We start from the raw sequence: 23,176 nt of genomic DNA, 5'->3' as shown, positions 1-23,176 counted from the left end.
TATAATAAAAAAATGAAAAAAAAAAAAACAAAATGTCAAATGTTTGCTTATGAAACTCATAGTACTCATGACACCTCTGAAAGAAAAAAAATAATAATCATCTATTCAGGCAATATGATTAAAATAAACACCAAAACTCTCAGTTGACATTTAAACTTCATTCAATAAACAGTTCTTAGCAAGGCCAACTATACTATTTCCTGCTTTTATATGGAATATAAGCAGCAGTGTTTAAATTGCAAATATTTTGTTGGTCACATTATGCCATTTAAAACAAACTTTCTTTCTATAGAATGCATTCTTTGTATAATACAACAATAACCCTTTCCAAAAATGATATTAAAAAGCAGCATGTAATTTAGAGATGGGCTTGAGCCACAGCATTTGTTTCCATATCTGGACCTAGGAAGCCTCAAGGTTTAAGAATGTTTGTTTTAAGCAATTTAAGTTTGGGACCTTCACTAAGTTGGATTATCTCTACTCTCATTCCCTTTCCCATCCATGCCATCCTATATAAAGTGAGTTCAACAGTATCTTATTCTGTTTTTCTGTTTAAAGAAAATTTGCCTCACGAAAGCTCCAAGTCTCATAATATTTACTTACAGCTTGAATAAAAGCTTCCTACATTATTCCCTCAAAGCCAGATTTTCACAGATACCAAGCATCTAAAAATAGGAAAAGAAAAAAGAAAAAAAAAGAAAAGCAAAACGAAGCCTCAATATGGCAGTACTTCTATTGAAAATGTCACTGGGTATTTCACCACTAACTAGCTTTCTGTGTAACACTGACGATTTTGGACCTTAACCTAGACAGGTAGGCTATATTCAGAGTAGGGAATCTGGGAGTTCTCCATTTCAGAGTCCAGGTACGACTCTGGTAAGGTTTAACCCTTACTTCAACCTGGGAGTAGACTTAGAGATGCATTTGCTACTCTATGAGAAGAAAAGCTGTCTGTCTGGATTTGCATGCATGTACAATTAAGTTCCTAAAATGGATACGCAGGTTATGTACCACAGCACACCATATCACAGGTTGCTTTGCTGAACTGCTATTCATAAAGTTAGCAACATTAATATGTAGGTCCTATATGAGTAGTTTAAAACTACTTATTAAGCCTAAGAGAAAAATAACTGAGAGAAAGCAGGATAAATGTACGTAAAATCATAAGCATATAGGCAGAGTGAATAGAGCTTGGCTGTTTATTGCATCTCCAATACAGGAACCAGTATTCAAAAGAAGCTAGCAGCAGCAGCTCCAAAACAAATAAAAGATGTGGTTCTTCATGCAAGAAGTACTTAAAACTCTGGAATTCCTTAACTCAGGATGTTCAGATGTCAAAAGTTTACATGACCCTGATGGGACACTGGACATTGTTATGAAAAAAAAATCATCGAGGATAATTAAATACAATGAGACCACACTGGGCTCAGCAAATTCCATGAGCTACAAGTTGTCTGAAGCTGACAGAATAATCTGTAGAAGTTTTATTATTTACTTGCCCTGTTCTTATACCCCTTGGGATTTGCTTCTGGCCACTGTCAAGATTAGACTACCTAGTGGGATGAATGTTTGGTCCAAATCACCCCACATATTTTTATGTTCAGTATATCAAAAGCGTCAAAAGTAACCGGTGCTTAAAACTCATTATCCATCACCTGCATACCTGTGACATTCACACCCTTTTTGATGTCACTCCATCCAACTCTAGCTATTCCTTCAAATGCTCCAGTTTCCTTCCAAGTCTGTGGTGTTTATGCAATTTGTTTTATGGCCACTTAATCAACTAAGCTAATTAAACAATATAGGTTAAAAAGAAAGAGCTGGCACGTGGAGAAAAATCTACTCAATTAGCAAGATGACATTTGTTAGTTTAAATGACCTTCACCATAAGCACGATGACATATTGCTGACAGCTTAACCTTCTCTAGTAAACTAAACTGTAAGCTAAATATTTTACATCAGAACTTATGTAGGCTAAGGGAACACTCAGGTATCAAAGGGGAGAAGAACTGGATGGTAAAAAGCTTGCCATTTTATTCATCAGTTATCAGACAGCCTAACAAAAGATGTGACTACTGACAACCTTAGCCAAACTTTTTTTTTAATATACTGTAATTGTTGTTAAAATAATTCACCTCAGACTGTGGTAAAAGGTCAAGAGATAATAAGAAAAAAATAGAAAATCATGTACTGGGAAGACACAGATGTTATTACTGATGTCACATAAAGATGCTGTTTTTCAAAAAACTATTTTTCTGGAGAGTCAAAAATCAGACAACAAAATTGGCCACTACTTGGCCAATGAATTTTTTTCAAGGTCTTGAATAACGAGTTTTCTCTTGGTAAATAATTCCCGAATGTGATATTCAATGTCTGTCTGCACTCCTATTGCAGGTGCTCATCCCACATAATGATGGTCCATCTTCGGATTGCACTCATAGATCAAGTTTACAATTTGCACTTAAAATTCTATTTGATCTTTTAACATAAGTTCAATGACAATTAAGTTCAAACTTGTATTCAAACCAAATTTAGGAACTTATTCCTAAGCTTAGGAATAATACAGAAGACCTCTTTTAAAAACATGTGAAGTCCCTGTCTGAGTCAAGTTAAATACACCTTCACAATTACTAACGGTATTCTGGAGTACGATTCAAACCATATCGAGGGTTTGAGAACAGCCTACATGTAAATTTTAAAATTAAGCCATATGTGAATCAACCACACAAGGTATAAGAACTAGTAGACCAGAGCACTGGATCAAATCAATCCAATATAGCCACAGTTTGCCTTCAGCAGACATGCACAGACATCTGCTAAGCAAAATCAGTCTTTTGAGCTGCCTTAGTTTTGAGATCACAACGTGTAACTCTGATTTGGCTTCTGACATTTGATTTCCTGGTGGAAATCTGTTCCAAATACATTCCTGGGACTAACCACTGGAGAGATTTGCTCCCAAGTCTCTCACAGCAAGAGAGACCTCAACTCAACTACTCACACAGGAGGTTTGGAAGCAAGCATGTGAAAGGCAAGAGTCGGTGGTTTTCTATTGTGCCTGCAGAAACGTAAAGAAATACAGTAAACTTTGACCTTGAAGAGACTCTTCTATATTGTCTCATTTGCAGCAGAGAAGATTGTATTCCACTCACTAGGTTGACCCTCTGGAAAATTTTAAATCTTTATTATTTCCTCCCAAAATAAATTGCATAGTATTTGAAAAGATGCACTTTATAGCAGGAGCTTGGACTAGATGATCTCCAGAGGTCCATTCCAAACTTACCGATTCTACGATTCTATCTGTTCTACTAATTGCATTATTTTGCCTCATATCCAGGCATCTGAAAGTCAGCTATAGCACATACGGAAAAGTAAACTATGCAATGTCTCCTGGTAAATTTCTTGACAGTTGACCTAATCAAAGATTCCTGACCTCAGGGCCAGCTTTACTACTAAATCTCTAAATACAAGTGAACATTATGCATGCCCATGCAATCAACCCTACTGAGCCAATGTCTCTGTATTCACATGGAAGTATGAGGGAAAATATTTCTGTAAATTTTGCTATAATTAACATTGAGCTCTTCCTATCAAAAGACCATCACCACAGTGATACCTTCAACTACAAATACTTTACTGCTTAAAGATCTATAATTAGAAAATGGCCAGCTGCTCAAACATTGATCTGCCTAGCACAATAATTAGTACCAAATTAAATAATTCCTTGACGTTAAGCAATTACTACTGAACTCTCTACAATAACAAATGGTACAGCTAGAAACTCTTACTATCATTGAATGGTTTCACTGAGGAGTTTCACTAACCTCAATGGCTGTAGTTGCTTGAGAAGGGACCATAGGACAACACTAGGAAAGCTTTCAATCATTTTTAAAACCTGTCATTTGAAATACCTTATTGCAAATAAAGAGTCAGCACATACAGTCACCTCATTTATCTCCCTGAACTCAGTGAAAGTTAATTTTGTTTTCCTAAGATCTGGTTTTAAAAGCATTTGTGGCAGCTTTCTGTTTGCTTTGCCTTGCCTTCCATTTAATCCTTCCCTGTAATTTAATTCGTGATTCTTGTTCGGTTGATTTATCAGACAATGGAGGAGTCTTTGCCTCACCCTGTTTTAAGTGTTCTTTTCTTTGCATTTCTGGTAATTGCAAAGGCAAAAAAAAAAAAAAAAAAAAAAAAAAAAAAGAGAGAAAAAGAAAGGAAAAAAGAAAAAAGAAAAGAAAAAGAGAAACCTGAAACTAAGCCTTAATGCATTTTAAATATTTGACTTTTTAAGCAAAAATCAATAAGCAGATATATTGATTTAAAATACCTACAAGTACTTTAAGTGTTTAAAATGAGGTAAATATTCAGTCTTCATTCAAGGGAAAGTGAATCATAGAATCACAGAATGGTTGAGGTTGGAAGGGACCTCTGGAGATCATCTAGTCCAACCCCCCTGCTCAAACGGGGTCACCTAGAGCATGTTAGACATGGTTCCAGCAACAAGGACCCCCCTTGCTGAAACCTAGGCTTGAACCAGGGACCTTTAGATCTACAGTCTAACGCTCTCCCAGCTGAGCTGAAGGAAAATAGAATTTTACCTGAGCAAGGATAGTTACATTATACTCAGATAACAGGTACTGAGAAAATGGTAGGGGAGAAAAAGTAATGGATTAGAAAAATATTATTGTGGCATTTTGCATTAGAATGAAATCATCACATCAAATTACATTCTAATATTTTCATGTATGAGACTATTGCATCAAGTGATGAGAATTGCTGCAGTGACTTCATACAGAATAAAGTTTCTTTTTACCTTCAATTTATGAGAAATATCTTATTTTCAGATCCTGAAGATCCAAACTGGAGCAATTTGACAGCTTCTCAACTGAAGTGCAAAACCTCAGCTCTCTAGTTGCCAAACCGTTATGGAACAGAGGAAAAGTAAGTTTTTTTCCTCTTATTTTCATAGCTTGTGTCTTGATTACCGCATAAGATACCTAGGATCTCAGTTGTCATAAATCCCTAATCCTTCTAACTAGAAGGTTTGGTTATGGATGGTAGTCCAAGACTCCAGCACCACGGAGTTAAAACTGATTTGTTTAAATTGGTTCCACTACTTGCCATGAATAGCACAATTTCTAATTTCACACAGTCAAGATGGCCAAAAAATCTGGCTACAAGCAAGTTCTTTTCATTGACAAAAGTGGAATTCATGCTGTTTAAGGAATGCACTGTGTTTCTCTAATCCCAAGCCTAAATCAGAAGCAGTAAGTGAAAGACATTTTCTTCTTTTAGACAAGAAGCCATTGTATTCATATGATTACAATATGCTTTTGTGATAACTCTGTCTAGCAAAATTCTGTGCATTTTCTAAGCACCTTGTACTGCCTGAAGTATGGTGTTAGAATCTTGCTAACATACATCTTGAAGTGATGAAATTAATGCCATCATACGGAGGCACTCATACTGAAAGATTGTTTCAGAAAGATTTATTTTAATGTGAAGTCCAGATCCTACATTCCATTCATGCCTCATGCTTTCTGAAGCTAATGGGACATACGAAACAGCACTTGAAGAACTGGCCTAAATAAGTCTTTTCTGCTGGCATACTGTAGCACATTAGGGCCTGTATACATGGAAACAGGTTCATCATCCGTCCATTTATTTAGATTTTAAACACTGCATTCAGTTTAAGTAATGGTAAGCAATCATTCCTGTGGCATATAATAAAGCCAGTTCAGTAACAGTTGCAACATTCCCTCTACTTCAGTTGTTGCACAGGATAAGTCTGATGAATTCTATTCAGAGGGATACAAAAACAAGAACTTTAACCTTGATGTCATCATTGTTTCCTTTCACTGACTTCCTAGAGGCACATCTGCAAATGACACCGAGGAATACAACTTGTTTGTAGTAATGGAAGAGGCATCTTTGAATGTCAAGAAACATCATCATGCCCCCAAAAACCTTACAAACCACTGCAGTAAACTGTTTGTTGGCCTTTGCAGCCTGGTGTTCATAAGGTTAAGGAAAAAATCCTTGTCACTCACAAAAAATACCAATGTCTATTATAGAGCCTTCAAGATAGAGCCTTTGATTTAACTTCAAAGTTAGTTCTACTTTGAGCAGATCGCTGGACCAGATGACCTCCAGAGGTCTCTTCCAACCCCAATTGTTCTATGATTCTATTCTATTTTACCCTTTCTAGGCAAATTAAAATGACTCAAATTCAAAAGCAAAACAGTTTCTAAGCTATCAAACGAACCAATTAAAATAAATAAATCATCTAAAACAACCTTAAAAACATGTTTGTCTCTTAAATGGTAACAGAGACTGCCTGAAATCCACATAGGTTTTTCCTTCTTTTTGTTTCTGTAATTAGTGATGTGTTTTGATTCTACAGTATTAGGAGGCAATGCAAAACTCTTCTATGTAGTCATCTTGGTTCTAGACAGAATTCCAAAAAGAAAAATCTTCCCAAGTCTAAGTAGAATGACAAGATTACTGAGTTCAGGCATACAACAAAAAAAAAAAAAAAAAAAAAAAAAAAAAAAAAAGAAGTGGCTATACCTACAGAAAATTAATAACATTATTCTTATAAAGCGAAAAATTTCTGTCTTAGTAGTTGTTGAAGTATTCGTTACATCTAAAAGACATTCTATGTCAGCATCTCATACTAGTTTAAAAGTTCTCATTTTGAAATACCCTCAAAATCTTTATACAATAATTATTTCATCACCACTAACATGCAGCCATCTCCAGAGAACTATGAATACTATTGCAAAAAGTACAGAAAAACTTCAAAACAGAATCTGACAAAGCAAAGATTATCACAACCAATTGAAACTGTACTTAAGATGTCCAACACCTTCAAGCTTGAGACTAGCGTTTCTTTGTATGTCATGCGAATTCTGAACGTTAACAATATACTTATTTCACATGGTTTCATGATACTTTCATAACTGTTATTTGTTTTAAAGCCATACATTCTGTTTGGGACTACAGAATGGCTGCATTCCTGCTGTGTTGTTTCAATTGCAAACTATAAAATAACAAGAACATTAGAGCAATCAACAGCGACTCTTGTTTTCATCTACCATGTAGAAGGTAGAGAGGTCAGTTCTGCATGCAGAAGCATTTGAACTTTGATTGCCTATCTGCAATGAAAATAACCTAGATCACGTCATAAAGTAGGCTGAGGTGAATTCTTTCTCAGTATCTCCTATTATAGCTGCTGCTCTCTTATACCTCCTACAAATCCCTAAACACTATTTGATACAGGGGAAATAAGTGTGGCTACAGTTCCAAACTCAGTTGGCGCCAGTAACTGCTGTCTTTCATAAAGGCAAGATACAGCCAATCTGTTTCTCCTGCTGCGTTCCTACAAGCACTCAAAGAAACTTGCTCTGCAGTAAATTGTTACTAGTAAACGTACAGTCAATACCTGGTCCATGCACTACATAGCCTGCGAGCTCCTGTAAGAGCTTATACAAACTGCTAGCTTCTCAGGAGCAGGCTGTATTTCATCTCCACATGAGGCAATGGCTCCTGCTGAGTTATTGCAGAAACTGTCATTCAGACCACAGATATTTTCAAGGGGGAGAAGGGAGACAGACAGTTCAAGGTATCTCCTTTGGAGCAAAATGAATACCTCTCCAAACTCCAAGGTCATAATGACTCCATCTCCACTCTGACTCCATAACAATGACTTGGACAACTACACTACAAGTAAGGTGAACTTCACTAGAGGTGCTGGTCATATGATACATGACCTTCATGATCTCTCTTTGGGAACAGGTTGGCAGGAAAAGGGCTGAGGCTGGATCAATTGTACCATTGGGCTGATTCCTACCTCTAGACCTTGCCTTGCAACTTTGGAAAACATCAAAATCTCCCCATTTGTAAATCCTGCCCCTTACATTTTTGAGTTCAAACTGTTCAGAAGTGAACTTCAGCTCACAGAAAGATGCTGGACATCTCTAAGTCTTCTACAAACGAGGTATCTAGTCTGAGCTAATCATCTAGGTTCATGATTCACCTGCTCTGTGGGATAAACTGCTTCTGAAACCACCTGCTTCTTTTTTTTTTTGACTATAAAAGGAGCTTGGACAACTAGTTTAGACTAGATACCTTACTTACAGATGGCTAAAGATCAGTGAGATCAATCTCAAGCTCAGAATACATCCATCTCACTTTGGATAATTTAAACTATATTATTCAGTACAAAATTCATGATTAAAAATGTCCCAGCTTTCATTTAAACTTTGAACTATCTCAGCTTTCCATGAAGTAAAGCAAAAATGAAATGTAATGTGGAAGGCTAGGGGAAAAAAAATGGCATAGCCAAGATTAGAGACAAATATTCAGTGTGTGTGTGGTAGGGCTAAAGCAAAGCTTTGATTCAAAAGAGTTTTGATATGGCAGGGCTAGAAAAGGGGCAACTTAAACATGCAGACACTTTTAAAGAAAAGCGAAGGATACACATCCACGCTCTCTAGTATGACGACTCTCATTTTACATAACATAACCTTCCCCCAATCAGATTGGTGCTGCATACACCTAAGCCCAAAAGAACTCAAGCATTTCTAAAATCCTTTGAAAGATTCTAGAGGAATAGGTGATTTTCCATTCTGTAGTACTGTATTTCAAACACAAAAATTGAATAGATTTTATACACGTGTTACCTTTACACATGTAGATGGCTCCAGTTTAAAGCACTAACACTGCTAGTATCTTTTCAAATATTAGAATATGAAGCTGTACTGCAAAGCTGGAAAAATGTATAAGAACGTATTTGCTCCTTGAGGGCAAGAAAGGAAAATCTCTCTCTGACTTCTAAACCTCATGAAGTACTTAAAATTTATGGCATTCTCCCTTATTTTGGAAGATTAAAACACAAAATCATTGCTGCCAATAGACTTTCTGCAAAACAGAAGGCTGCAGCCTAGCAGAAAACTACCCTAAAATAAATATTTTTCCAATGATTGTGGCAAATTACTCATCCAGATCTGCCTTCAGGGTGACGTTTTAAAGTTTGACGTAAATCCCATGTTGGGCCTAACCTGAGTTTGTACTGCTCTAAATGCTGGGGTATAGGCTAGAGTTTACATTTTGTGACACCATTGCATAAAGTCAATATACACTCATTTCCTGATTTTTTTCTCAACTCACCAAATTTGACATGCCCCAGTGGCATCAGGAGAGGCACTACACGTGAATAGTATGTGCTTGACACCTTCTGACCCATGCCAGTGAAAGAACATTCATATCCACAAGAGTTCTATAGAACATAAGGCCAAGCTCTGGTTCCCTGTTCAAAACTTTACAGAAGCCGTACCCTTTGAATTAAATCATCTCAACTTTAGGAAGATTCAGTATGCCAAAATGGCTGACTATAATTTTTGGACAGCTGATTCACATTACTTCATTCTGTCAGATATTTACACACACATAACAGAAAAAGAAGAGGCAATGCTTCACTTGAACGGGAAGGTGAAGGGCTGGAAGGATAGGTGAAGGATTTGACTTTGGTAGGAATGACTGGACGAGTTCAATATATCTTAGCAATGTTCTCCAACTCTGAGACAGCTTGTGACAGTTCATCCTTAGAAAAAAAGTAGTGAAAAAATGCCACAAACCTGTTTTCTTCCAGTAGACTTTGACTTGAAGTTGATTGTCCTGATAGAAGGGAGTTCCAACTTTAAGAAAACGAGTGGTTTTTCTTCTTTGAAAGGTTGGGAAAGGATCTACCAGTCCTTTCTGGGGTTTCACAACAGAAGAGATCTGCTCTTCTGCAAAACACAAAACAATCAGGAAATTAATTATTTTAGCACAGCATAACCTAATGAATGTGCTAGGGCTGCTGACAGTCAGAAAATAAATACTGCCTCTAATTAAAACTTTTATTTCAACATCTCACCTGAAAGAAATTGGCATAAAGAACAGACATAATAGATGAATCATTTGTTTGAAATTTGGTCAAATAAAGATATATTAGAGAGAAAAAGACAGATTTATTTTAATGGAGAAAATGGTTTGTAAATTTTCAAAAGCGTCATAAATAAAGGTAGCGTATTTATAACCCCTGGAGCAAGAATGATTAACACTTTGAATTTTTAATAATGCTCTTGATGTTCACACAATATTTGAATATACACAAAACAAAGGACAGATTGAGTGTAACCTACAGAGTGTAATGTGTGATTATTACATCAAAATAAATATCTGCTATATAGAATGCCTTTGCTATACTATGTAAGAACATTCTGGTCAGATTAAAGATCTTTCTAGACCACTGCCCTGTTTCGAATAGTGAACAGTGAATACTTAAAAAAGCATTATAAGAGCAGAGAGAAGTTTGAGTGATTCCCTTAGTATATGTGCCTAACTTTCAACAAGGAATAGTAAACAGATTTCTTCCCTCATACATTTCACCTGGCAATGACTTAAGAACATTTAGAAGAGGTGTGAGTATTTAAAATAGTTTAGTGTTCCAAGACATTTTCAGTTTCAAAGAAGTGGTGCAGGTTCACTGCACACTTGCACATGCATCAGTTCCAATTCAGAGAACAGTATTTGCATGAGATGAACAAAAAGCTGTATTTAATTGAATACTGTACCTAAATGAAAAGTAAAGATTCTCCTAATTAGGAAGTGGTAAATTATCAAATATCTACTTGAGAGAAAGAAGGAACGACTCAGTTTTCAACAGTTAACATGAGAAATATGTAAATTTGAATGTTTTGCCCTAACACATAGCTTTAACTAAAACTCTAATTACTTTTTGGACATATTTTACTTTTTTAATCCTTTCCTTGATATATTTTTGCTTCTTTCAAATGAAAGAAAAACTAATCACATACAAATTCTTTCTCAAGGTAATCATTATGTTGGTTATTTAAAAGGAAATCATGAGGCAATACAGACAAATACAAACTTGAATCTATTAGATATACCTCAACTGAAAGTATTTTAATTTTATTACATCTGTGCTATGCTTTTCTCTGTCTACTCCACTTCTGGAATAACTAGGACACTGATTTAGAATATTTCTATATACTGACCAAGAGAGAGAGAGTCTTGCTGCATTTGCCAGAGTGAAATAGACAAGCAACGTGAATATGATAAGGCAACATATTTCTGAGTGTGGGAACATACAATTCCTGAAAGTCAGAGCAAAAGCTCACAGAAGTCTCCAGAGCTAAATTTCTTCAGTGAGGTATGGACCGATCTCTATTCTGACAATCTGAATATCTATCTAGAAAAAAGGCTTAACTTCCCTGAGAGCTGAGCAGTTGACTGAATTGGGACTTCAGTAAAATTGGCATGGTGCTTCCTGAACTACTTCTCAAAGGCAGTCTGACCATGGAAGTCTCCAAACAGATGAGGAATACATTCCACTATACAGAAAGTCTTTAAAATCATATTAAAAGACTATGATAATCTGATCTAATGTCAGAACTCAAAGCCTGACAAACATCACTTAATTAATTACTCCTTCTCCCAAAAGGGGAAGTTTATAAGGCTATTCTCATGTGACTATGAGAGAAAGACATTTAGCAGTTTGCCCAATGTCACTTTGACTAGGTCTACATACTGGCACTGTGGATTCTCTCCCAGATATCAGGAAACATCCCAGCTTCAGACTCAGGGGAAATTCAGACACCAGTCTTCTCCTGTGAAATAGCTTCTGCGAGAAGTAAACTCAGCTACATGCTTTGTCTCAAAGTTATGATATGGGCTAGCAGAAATGCCAGCTTAGATGAGTGGACTAAAAACTAGACATTTTGAAGTTTAGCACTGAAATCCAGAACTTCACAGAAAGATCTTTTCTGATTAGAAGAGACAAGAAGATAAGGAAGAAAGAGGAAATCTACTGCATCAAGAGATCACATTTAGCCTGTTCATCTAGCAAAATGTGTTTGACAAAAAAAAAAAAAAAAAAAAAAAAAAAACACTCTTACAAAAATACTTTTGTAAAATGAAGACATCTCTTGTAAATACAAATGATACACTTCTAGTTGAACTTAGTGATCAAGTGAATTAGAATTAACCACCCAGTTTCCAATTAAGTTTAGTTTTACTTTTACTACATCCCCTGTGTAACTTTAATAGAAAGAAAGAAAAATTAAATATGTTAACTTAAAAAATTTTTTGATATCAGGCACAGTCCTGAAAACAAGATAACTTTTCTGGGGGTTGATCGATAGCAAATACAGGTGCAGTCTAGATGAGTCAATATGAAAAGAGCATAACTCTTGTGTTCACTTACATTGTGTTTTACTGTGGCTTAAGCCCAAACTTGCCTTATGTCCACACCATGGAGATTCAAGTTCATATTCTGGTATGGATTTGAGACAAATACCCAGTGCACAGAAGAGATGAAAGCTTAGCCCTCTGCTGCCTTAAAAGATGGCCCAAAAATGTAGTAAAAATGTGCTTGACAATGAAAAAGAAGGATCTTTAGCATGGAAAGCTAAAACTGCCCAGGTAAGACACAGACAGAAGAATGGATTTACTCCAGCCCCTGAGGCATGAAATAAGTATTTGTACCTTTAAAAAACATTAACACCACAGTCATGCAAATGCTCCTGTTTTATTGTCTTTACTCAAGACAAAGAACTATACAAAAACGATCACCAAGTTTTAGATAAAGAAATTTAACATCAAAAACTTACTCAACTTGACCAAGAAAAGATAAATTTGTTATCAAACAGCTTTAAGATTTTTTTAATCTGAAGAATTATTATATAAAACATTCAATTGTAGATAAAGCAAATATTAAGCACTTATATGTTCGAATGAAGTTACTCACTATTATTCCTGGTATCCTGAGTTGTGCTAAAATGAAGAGAAACTTTAGTACTTTTTAGGCGTATCTGACCCCAACGTGTTACTGCCTGCAGTTCCACATTGTAGTTGCTGTTGGGTTGGAGTCCCTCCAGGACCACATAATTTTGGGGCTATAATAGAGGGGAATATATATATAAGGCAGCTGTAATATTACCGAAACATAGGCTCTTATTAAAAGCAGGCCTGTTATCTTAGGCAGACCACTCTTCTGAAATAAATAATAAAAAAAAAAGTCATGTATAAATTTCAACAGAGCACAATCTGATGTTTTTAAAAGCTCTATTTTTCTGGACTCTACTTTTCTTTGCTTTTTTTAAAAAGTACTAGTCTTACTGCCATTTACAGAATTCTGGCAGTTTCTTGGTATATTCACATACCTACTGTTTAGGACAAGATTAAATTTAATTTTTTATACAGAAGTTTCTTTTTCTTATGCTAAAAATATTTTTAGCCAAATAAATTTAATTCTTTATTTCTCAAATTCTGGGTAGACTATATTAGCAAAACAACTTGTCTGAAGACAGCTAGAATACATTAATTAGCACACAGGTCACAATTCTATATTAGTTTCAGCTACTGAAAAAAAATGAAATAACAACCAAACAAAAAAAAAAAAAAAAAAAAAAAATCTCATCTATAAGGATTCTTCTCTTCTATGCAACAAAAAGAGAAAAAGAAAAAATACAGTTTTCCATTGTCACTGAGCAGAGAAACACATGAGTAGGATTATCATTCTCCAGTTAACAATCCATAAACTAAGGCAAATCCCATGATACTGCAATGAGGAGACAAGGTCTCTCAGTTTTCTAACATTTCTAAATTTCTGTTAGGTATACATAAAAATGCCATTCTAGCCCATATCTCAAACAGAAGTTTTTACTCCATGCTTTTATTATGATTCTTCCTGCCTCATCTGAACTTTGACAGTCAATCTAGAGTGAAAAAGACAACCATGTACCGCGATATTTAACAGTTCATGGATTGTCAAAAGCATTCATATCAATTATCTTTATTTGTTTATATGTATACTATACTATATGTATATGCTATTTGTAACATAGATTACAACTCTTGATTTCCAGTGTTTATTTCTAAATATTGTAGCTAAAATATTTGCAATCTACGTTGATCTTATACAGAAATCATTATAGAATGATTCGGACTAGACTACTTCTACGGGTAAAAACTAGGTAAAAAATATTTTCAACGATCTTAAAAAAAAATGATCTACCTTTGCATTTTTTTCTTTTTTTTTCTTTTTTTTTTTTTTTTGTTTTTTTTAAGTTTTCAGTTTTTAGACCAAGAGTTGGTAAAATATTCAAAGGACCATTGACTAGAAGTAGCAACAGGACTACAGGGCAAGCCTGACTCTCATTGGTGTTGCTGTACAATTTCACGATGTGCTGCAGAAGAAAAAGTACAGCACTTCTCTCTCTCCAAGTTCAATGAAATATGAGGTTCAGTATCAGCACTGAGATATCAAAATTTTCTACAATGTGTAGAAATTCTACAGTGATCTTCAAAATTACAACAATCACTTTCCCACATGTTGAAATTATTGCAACTTACATTATTTTTGATACTTACACTTTCTTTTGTTCTTGAAAAAAAATTGAAAATTCTAGAATTAATACATTGCCATATTTCTGTCTCATTTGTTATTTTCTTTCTTACCCCATCAGTAATCTTCCTTCTCTTTTTTTTAGCTGGGATCACATATTTGCTGTATGTCCAGCTCCAGAAGACTTTGTAGTGGTGCACTGGGATATCAGGCTCTTCTGGAAGATCCCAAGCAATCATTACATTCACACTTCCATCATTGTTTGCAGTGATATTGGCTATTCTGATATTAGATGGGGCTGGTGGAGCAGATGGATCTGGAATTTAAAACAAATCAACAAAAAGATGCTAAATTAAAGATCATCTTCAGTAAAGTAAAGATCATCTTCATCTTACGTATTTACCAGTCATACACCAGCTGGATTAAATGTACTCAATACACTTAAGTAAATTCACGTGAAAAATTCCCATAAGTGACAATAGCTTCTTGCAAATTCTAGAAATCCAAGTTCTTCTAAAATAAAAATTATAGGTATACATTTAGGAATGTGATTATTCTGTGAATGTTGTGGGTATCTGCATAAATATTACAAAGTTTTATCAGAAGTACTAGACTCTTAGTTTTATTTCTGGCATTCACTACTTTCTACAAATGATAATGTATGTAAAAAGTTCATGCTGTGTATGCATGTGAGCCAATGTATCACTCCTGAATCAAACAATGGAAAATTTGAATATTTTGTTTGGTGTTGCCAGAGATTCTCAGAAGATAAAACTGTGTGTCTACATGTTGTCTCTTTCTTGAAAATTCTTGCCTTGGTATTCACCACCACAGAATTTAATATTGACAAGAAATTAAACCAGAATATGGAAGTAAGTCACTGGGCCACTATTTGTTGTTGTTGTTGTTATAAAGAAGACATACATATTTCTATGAGAGCATAATATATTGTTAAATCTTGACAATTTTTATTCTAGGGAAGTGTTTAAGTCCTATGGCGGTGGATTTTGAACATACTGATACTGAAATATTATTCCTCTAATTGTTGACACAGGAGTGCTCCAAGATGCTCCAAATCTTAAGACGGCTTTGCCATTTAAGAGCCTTAGGAGTCCACTCCCTATCTTTCCTCTGGTAGAGCAATTAGCCTTTTAGGACTTAAGTTTAGAAATTTCTGAACAAAAAGTGACTGATAACTTCTTCTCTATATTTTTCAGAAGCTATCCCAGATGGCTTAACACAAAGCTGTATTTGCTGTACAGTGTCTTATATATGGTCAGGAATATTTAGGACATGGTTTGGGGCTGAATACTCCACTGGCAGAATGACACCTGGTAATCAAAGTTTCCAATACTAAGCCTTTATCCTCCTCTGTCCTCCTTGTGGACCTAGTGTTTTTGCTCTGAATCACGTGAATCCATAGGAATTTTGCCACTGAGCTTTTGAAGGTCAAATTTGCTTTTATGTAACTCCTACTTTTCATCAGGATTCTCAATCTAATATTAGAATCATCATAATAGACACTGTTAGCAAGAGTGAATGTGGCTATATTTTTATTTCACGACTTACTGAAATAAGTAGAGTTCAAAAAGCTTATATTTTTAAATGTCTGTGGTAGCCAAACATTAGTGGTAAAAAAACATTATAAAATTAAAAAAAAAAAAACAAAACAAAAAAACAAATAGTATAACTCAGAAAAAAACATTTAAAAGTTTATCAAGTAGAGTAAAGGCAATTCATAATAATGAGGGTATGTTATGAAGCAGTTGCTAATATAAAACAATATAATTGAAAAGAATCATTTTCACTTCATTTTTTAGCCAAATGAGCCACCACTTATTGACAGAAATAAAACCGGAGGTGTGTAAAGGGGACATCAGGCATTCATTTACTGCATGGTTCACTTGAATCTTTTTATAATTGTAAATGAGCTGTTAAATGAACTTTCCAGGCATACTAAGTTCATCAGATAATCCCTGTGACAAATCGTCTCACTGAAAAATTCCATCACTTAGGCCATACAAACTGACACACTCACAATTAATATATTAAGACAGCATTTCCTTTTTAAAGATCAGCAGATGTGAAATAATAGCTTATTCCTGTTATTTAAGAGAAGTCTTAGTAAAAATAGCAATGGATGCTCCTGTTTCCTCACACACGCCAATTTAGTTAAATAGTAATAGATGCTCCCATTTCCTCGCATGCCATTTAACCTTACTTTTGGGCCATGAAAGTTACAAAGCATACATGACTTTATGAATTCTGGAAATTCAACTTACTTTTCCCAAAAATGAGAACTCCTTTTTACTTGATCATTTTTTTTAATCTTCTTGCAAAACAGTATTTTTTCTTTTGGGGCTTTTTTTTTCAGCTTTGGAAAAGCACTATTCTTACACTTATTTTATCACTTGTGAAATATCCCAAGACTCCACCTTACACACATTAAAAGGTATTTTCATTGGAGGAGATAGATATAAGAGACATTTCCATAATTCATTTTAGACTAATGACTTGCATATTTGCCTAAAACAATGTACTATCTGTTTCCATTACTTACTAAATGTAGACATTAAATGATATTTAAATGCAATAAATACAATCAGAATGATGATTCAGAAGACCAAAATCCTTATTAAGCATTAACCTTCACTAATTTAAAATGTTAGTTATCTTTTTATGTTGCAGTACATCTTAGGACAATAAAACATTTATAATCTGAAGTGCAACATGATCATATTACCTGTAGATGAATTATTCAGATCATCTCCCAGAAGTACCACGTATCATGTATTATGTACACATAGTATTTGGGTTAGAATTAAAGCGTTTCAGAGAATCTGTCTACAGAAATGGTCAGATATACAAGCTATGTGCAGAAACAATTCTAACCGTAAAATACATTTGTCTTCATTCTGCATCTATAAAAACTTTGAATGTTTTTTAAAAAATCTAAAAGTTAAAGAAATAGCTCTTCTGGGCAAAATATGTTACATGTTTAAAAATATTTCAAAATTCTATTCAGCAGCTTCTTGTAGCTCTAAAAGCAAAAGACCAAGCATTTTCTCTTCCAAAATCCCTTTGCAAGTGAGATAAAGCTTCTCTTTCTGGCCCCTCATGAATGCAAGTGTGTGTAATTTTTCCTGTATTTGACCAGAACTGAGCTTTTGTATAACTTCTCAGCCTCACAGGAATTTCTATCAGGTAACTGCAAACATCCTCACTTTTCCCAGTGACATAAGTAGAAACAAAAACAGTGAGGAAGAAGAACTATATGCATACTGAAGGCAATAGATAATTTCATCTGACTTCTGTAGCTCCAGGATTTTACCCTGTACTTTTTATAATTGCACAGGTTACAGAAAACATCACTGTATCAGTAGCATTTCTTCTATGTTCACTAAAAGCAGACGGCCCTTGCAGCATACAACTGCTGCACAGGCTGATCAACATCTGAAAGAAAAATGACCCATCTCTCCTGCCAGTTCATTGGGTAAGGATTAGTTAAGGAAAGAAAGAACATCTGCTTAAAGAAAATATATATGTGAAATAATACAGTACCAGCAATAGCAGAAACATTTTCCTAACTGCCTCTTTTCTTCTAAGTCTTTCTTTTGCAAGCTTAACAAATGTCATCTGCAAAAGTACCTTTGAACGGGAGGAAGAGTGGTGGAGGGAGTAGTAGAAGGCAAAAGAAAGGAATTCTGCAGTTGACAAATGAAAAGGGGAGACATTTTCTAGAAGGGCTTTTTAAAAACTAGTACATTAAAATTGGAGAAGATAATGATCTAGAAGCAAGTAAGATGGTCAAAGGTGAATAAAAATTAACTTATTTCACAGTTTTGTATATAATCAGAAAATCAGATGACTGTGGGAATAGAGATGTAAAATACTGCCTGGAATTTGAGTGGATTACCTGAAATATGAGGCCATTTAGTCATCATTTTGCATCAGCTGAAGATCTACCCATATTCTTTAAAGTTGAGGTATTGCAATATCACTAATTTATTCATTTTTTATCTACATATTTCCAGGATGCTCATTGCTATTACAACTGACAAAACTATTACTTTTGTGAGCCAAGGAAAGAGATAGTCTTGTTTTCTTTGATTTGAAAAGATTTAATTTCATCAGTAAAGGGAAAGAGTAATGAGGCAAAGCTCCTGTGATCTCTGAACAGCCATGCTTCTACAAGGTGCTCTGTTATATCTATGCAAACAGTGAAAGTAGAATGCAGTTTATTTGCTGAAATACTTCAAGGTCTAACATAACTGGTACTGGGTTATGAACTTCTATATACATAAGACGCTTCTTATCCCAACTGTAAAGCTAAACTGCCATTCTGCTGACTATAAAGCTAGGGGACATTCTGCTGTTACTCCTCATTCATCTGTGATACCTTTGACTGCCCACATGTCTAATTCAGATAGATTAATATTTCTAGAATGGAAATTGCTGCCAGTTTTTCAAATTTAAGGTTCAAAATTTTATAAATATAAATTTATCTGAATGTTAAATCAAATCCTTTGGTTCACAGAAGGGCTGATGCTAGTTGCAGCTTTTCTTTTGCCATTTAAACTACAGCTCAAACGAATAAAGTCACCGCATATACTAGAAATTGACAGAGACAGTTATCCTCAAATCTGAAAAATATTCTAGTCTCAGCAGCCTGACAAGTAAATCACTTCTCACTGCTAGGAATGATAGCTTCATTAGGTCAAGACTGAGGCTGCTGTTTCAGCACATGGAGTAAGTACTGCATTTGTCTGCATTGTATCTAGCCATTGTGTATACCCAAAGGACTTAAATTCTTGTCTTGCGAGCTACTCAGCCATCATAAGCAAAACTCTGACTCCATTCCACAAAAGGCAGGATTCCTTGCTGCTAATAAAAGACAAAAAAAAAAAAAATCTTTACATCATCACTATTTCAAAATGCGCATTTTCCCATGGCCATATTTTTAAATATAGACAGAAATATTTTGCAAAATTCTTTCACTAAGAATTGGAAGTGCTTTGCAACCTTAACAAAACAGTATGGGCAAGCTATACACAAGAATCACATCACATACTTCTCAAAGGCATCCATGTTGGCTTTAAATGTGGCAACTGTAACTAATACAATAAATGACCTGAAATATATGTCACAGAAGGAAACAAGGACATTAGAACCTGGAATTCCCATTCTGAGCTGTAAAAGTGAGAGCAAGATTGACTCTAATTAAACCTTTTTCACAAAGCTTTTTTTGATTTACTTAAAAGGGATCACCCACTGCTATCTGTTAAACATTATACCTTACAACTCTAAAATTCTGCTGAAGCTGCACTAGAGACAAGTTTCAACTACTAAACAGTTCCAAGGCATAAGCAGAAGGACTGGTTTTGCCTGATGGAAATGGCACACATAAACCAGCTGTGCAACAGTATAAAAAAATCATTGGTCCCAAAGGAGCAACAGAAAGAATTTTATTGCTGGGAATAGGTGTCTGTTCTGGTTTTACTAACACTCAGTAATGTATGCATGAAATCACATCCAGCACGGTACTTATGTGCTGTGAAAACAATGTCATCTGCTTCCTTTGGCTTGACAATTTATACTCTGCATGCTAGTGACTGCCTTCATGTTGAAGACAGAAACCTTTAGCCAAGGTAGTAGGATCTGATGATTTGGGCTCATTATGTTGGCCTTACAGCCTCCTTTTGCCTGGGCAAAATGCACAGTATCTAACAACAGACATGCAAAATAACATATTACATGGAGATGTTTAATGTTGATCGCTCTAGTTAGCTGCCAGACTCTGTTACTGAGAGTTTGCTGTCATCCTATACTAAACAAAGCTAGAGAAAGTAGTCTAAAAACTCTTACCCTTGCAGTTAACTACAAGTTGTATTACTAGTGCTGAGCAGTTTCTGACCAGTTGGGTTAGGCTAGCCAAAGTATATTTCATGTAAGAAAGGCACAGGCAGCTTTACTTGCAACTGTGATGGACTGTAGGAAATAGTTCTCTCCTTCTCACAGGGCAAAATGAAGCAGTTTGGAGAAAACTGACCAACATATGAAAAGAAAAAATATTTTTACCTTTTTGGAACAGAAATATTCTGCCAGCTATTTTGTTAGCTTTATTGTTCTTGCAGCAAATTGTTGCTTCTCACTCAATAGAAGACAAAAAGGAAAGCAAGTGTATTAAAAAGAAATGAAAAGTAAAGTGAAAATCAAGGTCAAAGTATCAAAAAATTCTTGATCAATTTTAGCTGACAGAATCAATTTGAAAATCCATGGCTAGAAGATTTATGAAAAGCCCCATTCTCCTAGGCACAGTAGTTACTCCATCTTCCAGCCACTCTGCTCCAAAGAGACAAATATAGTCTAATCTGCGCATCTTGTCATTTTGGGACAGTATTTCAGCAGAATGAAAGATCACTTCATTCCCTGTGAAGGGTCATGCTAGACAGGCACATGCAAACCCTTCATTTATTTTTAAAAATGAAGTAAATTGCATAAATAAATAGCTTATCCCTGCTGAACCTCTGAATATTTCATACATTATTTATCTAAGCTTGTCACTTTGATTATTTATTATTTACATATTAATACCATAAATGAACACACGAGGCAGTGAAATAAACCTTCACTTCAAATGTTTACAGTATAGAAGTATCAACAGCTGCAATAGATGAAAACTCAAAACAGGGAGATGAAGAATGGTGTAGAGTCATTACAGCTGGAAGGCTCTTTTGTCTTGTTTTTGTCTTTTTTATAATGACTATGAAATTAAACTGATTTGGATAATAAAGAGTTTAATTTAGTACTGGAAAAGTTAATGTAAATTACATACCTCAGAATACATAACATTACTTTGAATTAAATATAATCTTATTTTTGTCTTTATTTAGAAATCATATTTTTGCATTTGAAAAAGAAACAAAATATTATAAATGATATAGTAGTAACAGACAAAAAGTCTCTCTCTAAATAATCATAGTATTACTGTTTTTGAATGTTCTTAATAACAGCTTAAAATGTTTAGTGACAGAAACTCTGTGGTGCCATACTCCTCTTTAGATTCAGATCACATATCACATTTGTCCTCCATAAAAAAAAAAAAAAAAAAAAAAAAAAAAAATTGCTATTCATTATAACTTAAGAGCAATCGGTGAAAGTTCAGCATCTTGTGTGAGAAATTCTCTTAGAAATTGCTGTCATGTTTCCTGATCAAAAGATATCTTTTTGAAAAACACTTCTGGTAAGTTTGACAAATATAATCTTCTCTTGGTCTTAGCTCCACAAGGACTTGAAACAGTGCAAGATCTAATGTGAATTTCTGTCTACACTTCACACAAATGTACCACAGACAGTCAGCAACCTTCTGAAGGTGGTGTGCCAAAGTCTGTTTTCCTTTTCCAAACTAGAGGTTAAAAGTGCCTGTAGGAGCTCAGCAGGAGCCAGTAGATGCTGGCACTCAAAAAACCACACATTAGTGATCAGCAGTTTCTTGCCTTTTTGCTAGGTAGGGGCCACCACTTCCCACTAAGCTCTAAAGGAGTAATTAAACGTCTGTATGACACTAAAACTGTCACCACTACGTGTGTCTACTCCGGGACATTGAGACTAAGAGATACGTACTGAAGCATCTCAGTATCATTTGTGTCAGTCACGACATAGCAGCATCTTTATTTGAGCTAGTAACAGTTCTACACATTTTGTTTTGCATGATGTATCTATAATAGCCGTTGACAGTGACAAAGCCTCCAAAACAGTCAAATGATTTGCCAAACTAAGACGATTCTGGCTATGAAGCGGATAGCTAATCGAGCTCCTTGCTGTGCACTGGACAACTCACAATTCCTTGTCAAGGGCTGCAGTTTAGATTTGAAAATTGTTACTGTGAGGGTCACAGCAACCTTCTAAGCAGTGCCACTTACGTACTTTCTGCCATTATCAAGATCCCTGTTATTCTGGTTAACTCAGAGCATGCAGAGGTGCTGCCAGCTCCTGCTGTCCTTATCACAGAGTCCTAAAAGAACTCTCTACCTACCAGACGGCTGGAGCAGCACTTAAGGAGAGCAAGTGCTTCAAGAACCAGCTGCAGGGACTACAGAAAAAGAGGACTCTGGTACCTAACATGTAATCACTTCAAACCCACAAGCTCCTAAAACACAAACCACTGCCAGTTGGGAGACTATTCTGAAGAAATGTCCATATTTGCTTACCTCCCTATTACACTGCTCTCCAAACACCCATTTTTGGCTATACAGACCTTCAGTACAACATAGCATGAATGTTCTTACATTCATTACTAATATAGGTATGTTGAAGAATATACTCCTGTAGCTACCCTGCAAATCCTGCCTGAAAATATCAAGCTGAAGCCAAAACCTCAGTGTTATCATGACATACTTTTACGTAATTGCAATTTTACTAATTCCAAGAAGAGTAGTTGGAAACTCTTTAGAAACTCAGAAAAACAACTGAAGTATATTCTGAGTTTAGAAGAAAGCTGGTGCCACATTCAGCAACATAGTGCTGTATCTGCTACAGCGCAACTTAAGAAACTGCAACGTAAAAACGCAGAAAGTTACTGTTGCTGCTGAGTGCTTGTAGTAAGCTCAGCACAGCTTGAACAAACTGTATTTTCAACACTGTTGAAACAGCAGGCTGCTTAAATATAATAAATTCTTAAAATAATATTTCTTTTAAACCTTAAAAGGTTTGTGGTAACAGCGATAATAGGATAATTATGCCAATGAACATTCCTAGCACAAA

General features: G+C 35.2%; 1 protein-coding gene across 1 annotated transcript in view; it reads right to left on the bottom strand.

Moving 5' to 3' along the window:
* The window catches only part of ANOS1 (anosmin 1), a 128,212-nt gene that overhangs the window by 17,473 nt on the left and 87,563 nt on the right, over positions 1 to 23,176 (bottom strand). The window contains exons 7-9 of the mRNA XM_062574641.1: positions 14,527 to 14,729; positions 12,815 to 12,962; positions 9,639 to 9,791 (exon numbers count right to left, since the gene is read on the bottom strand). Of these exons, the coding sequence (XP_062430625.1) occupies positions 9,639 to 9,791; positions 12,815 to 12,962; positions 14,527 to 14,729 (504 nt within the window). The remainder of the gene's footprint in view (positions 1 to 9,638; positions 9,792 to 12,814; positions 12,963 to 14,526; positions 14,730 to 23,176) is intronic.

This window comes from Rhea pennata, chromosome 1 (genome assembly GCF_028389875.1).
Source record: "Rhea pennata isolate bPtePen1 chromosome 1, bPtePen1.pri, whole genome shotgun sequence".
Lineage (NCBI taxonomy): Eukaryota > Metazoa > Chordata > Aves > Rheiformes > Rheidae > Rhea > Rhea pennata.
This window is presented reverse-complemented; position numbering and strand designations above follow the sequence as displayed.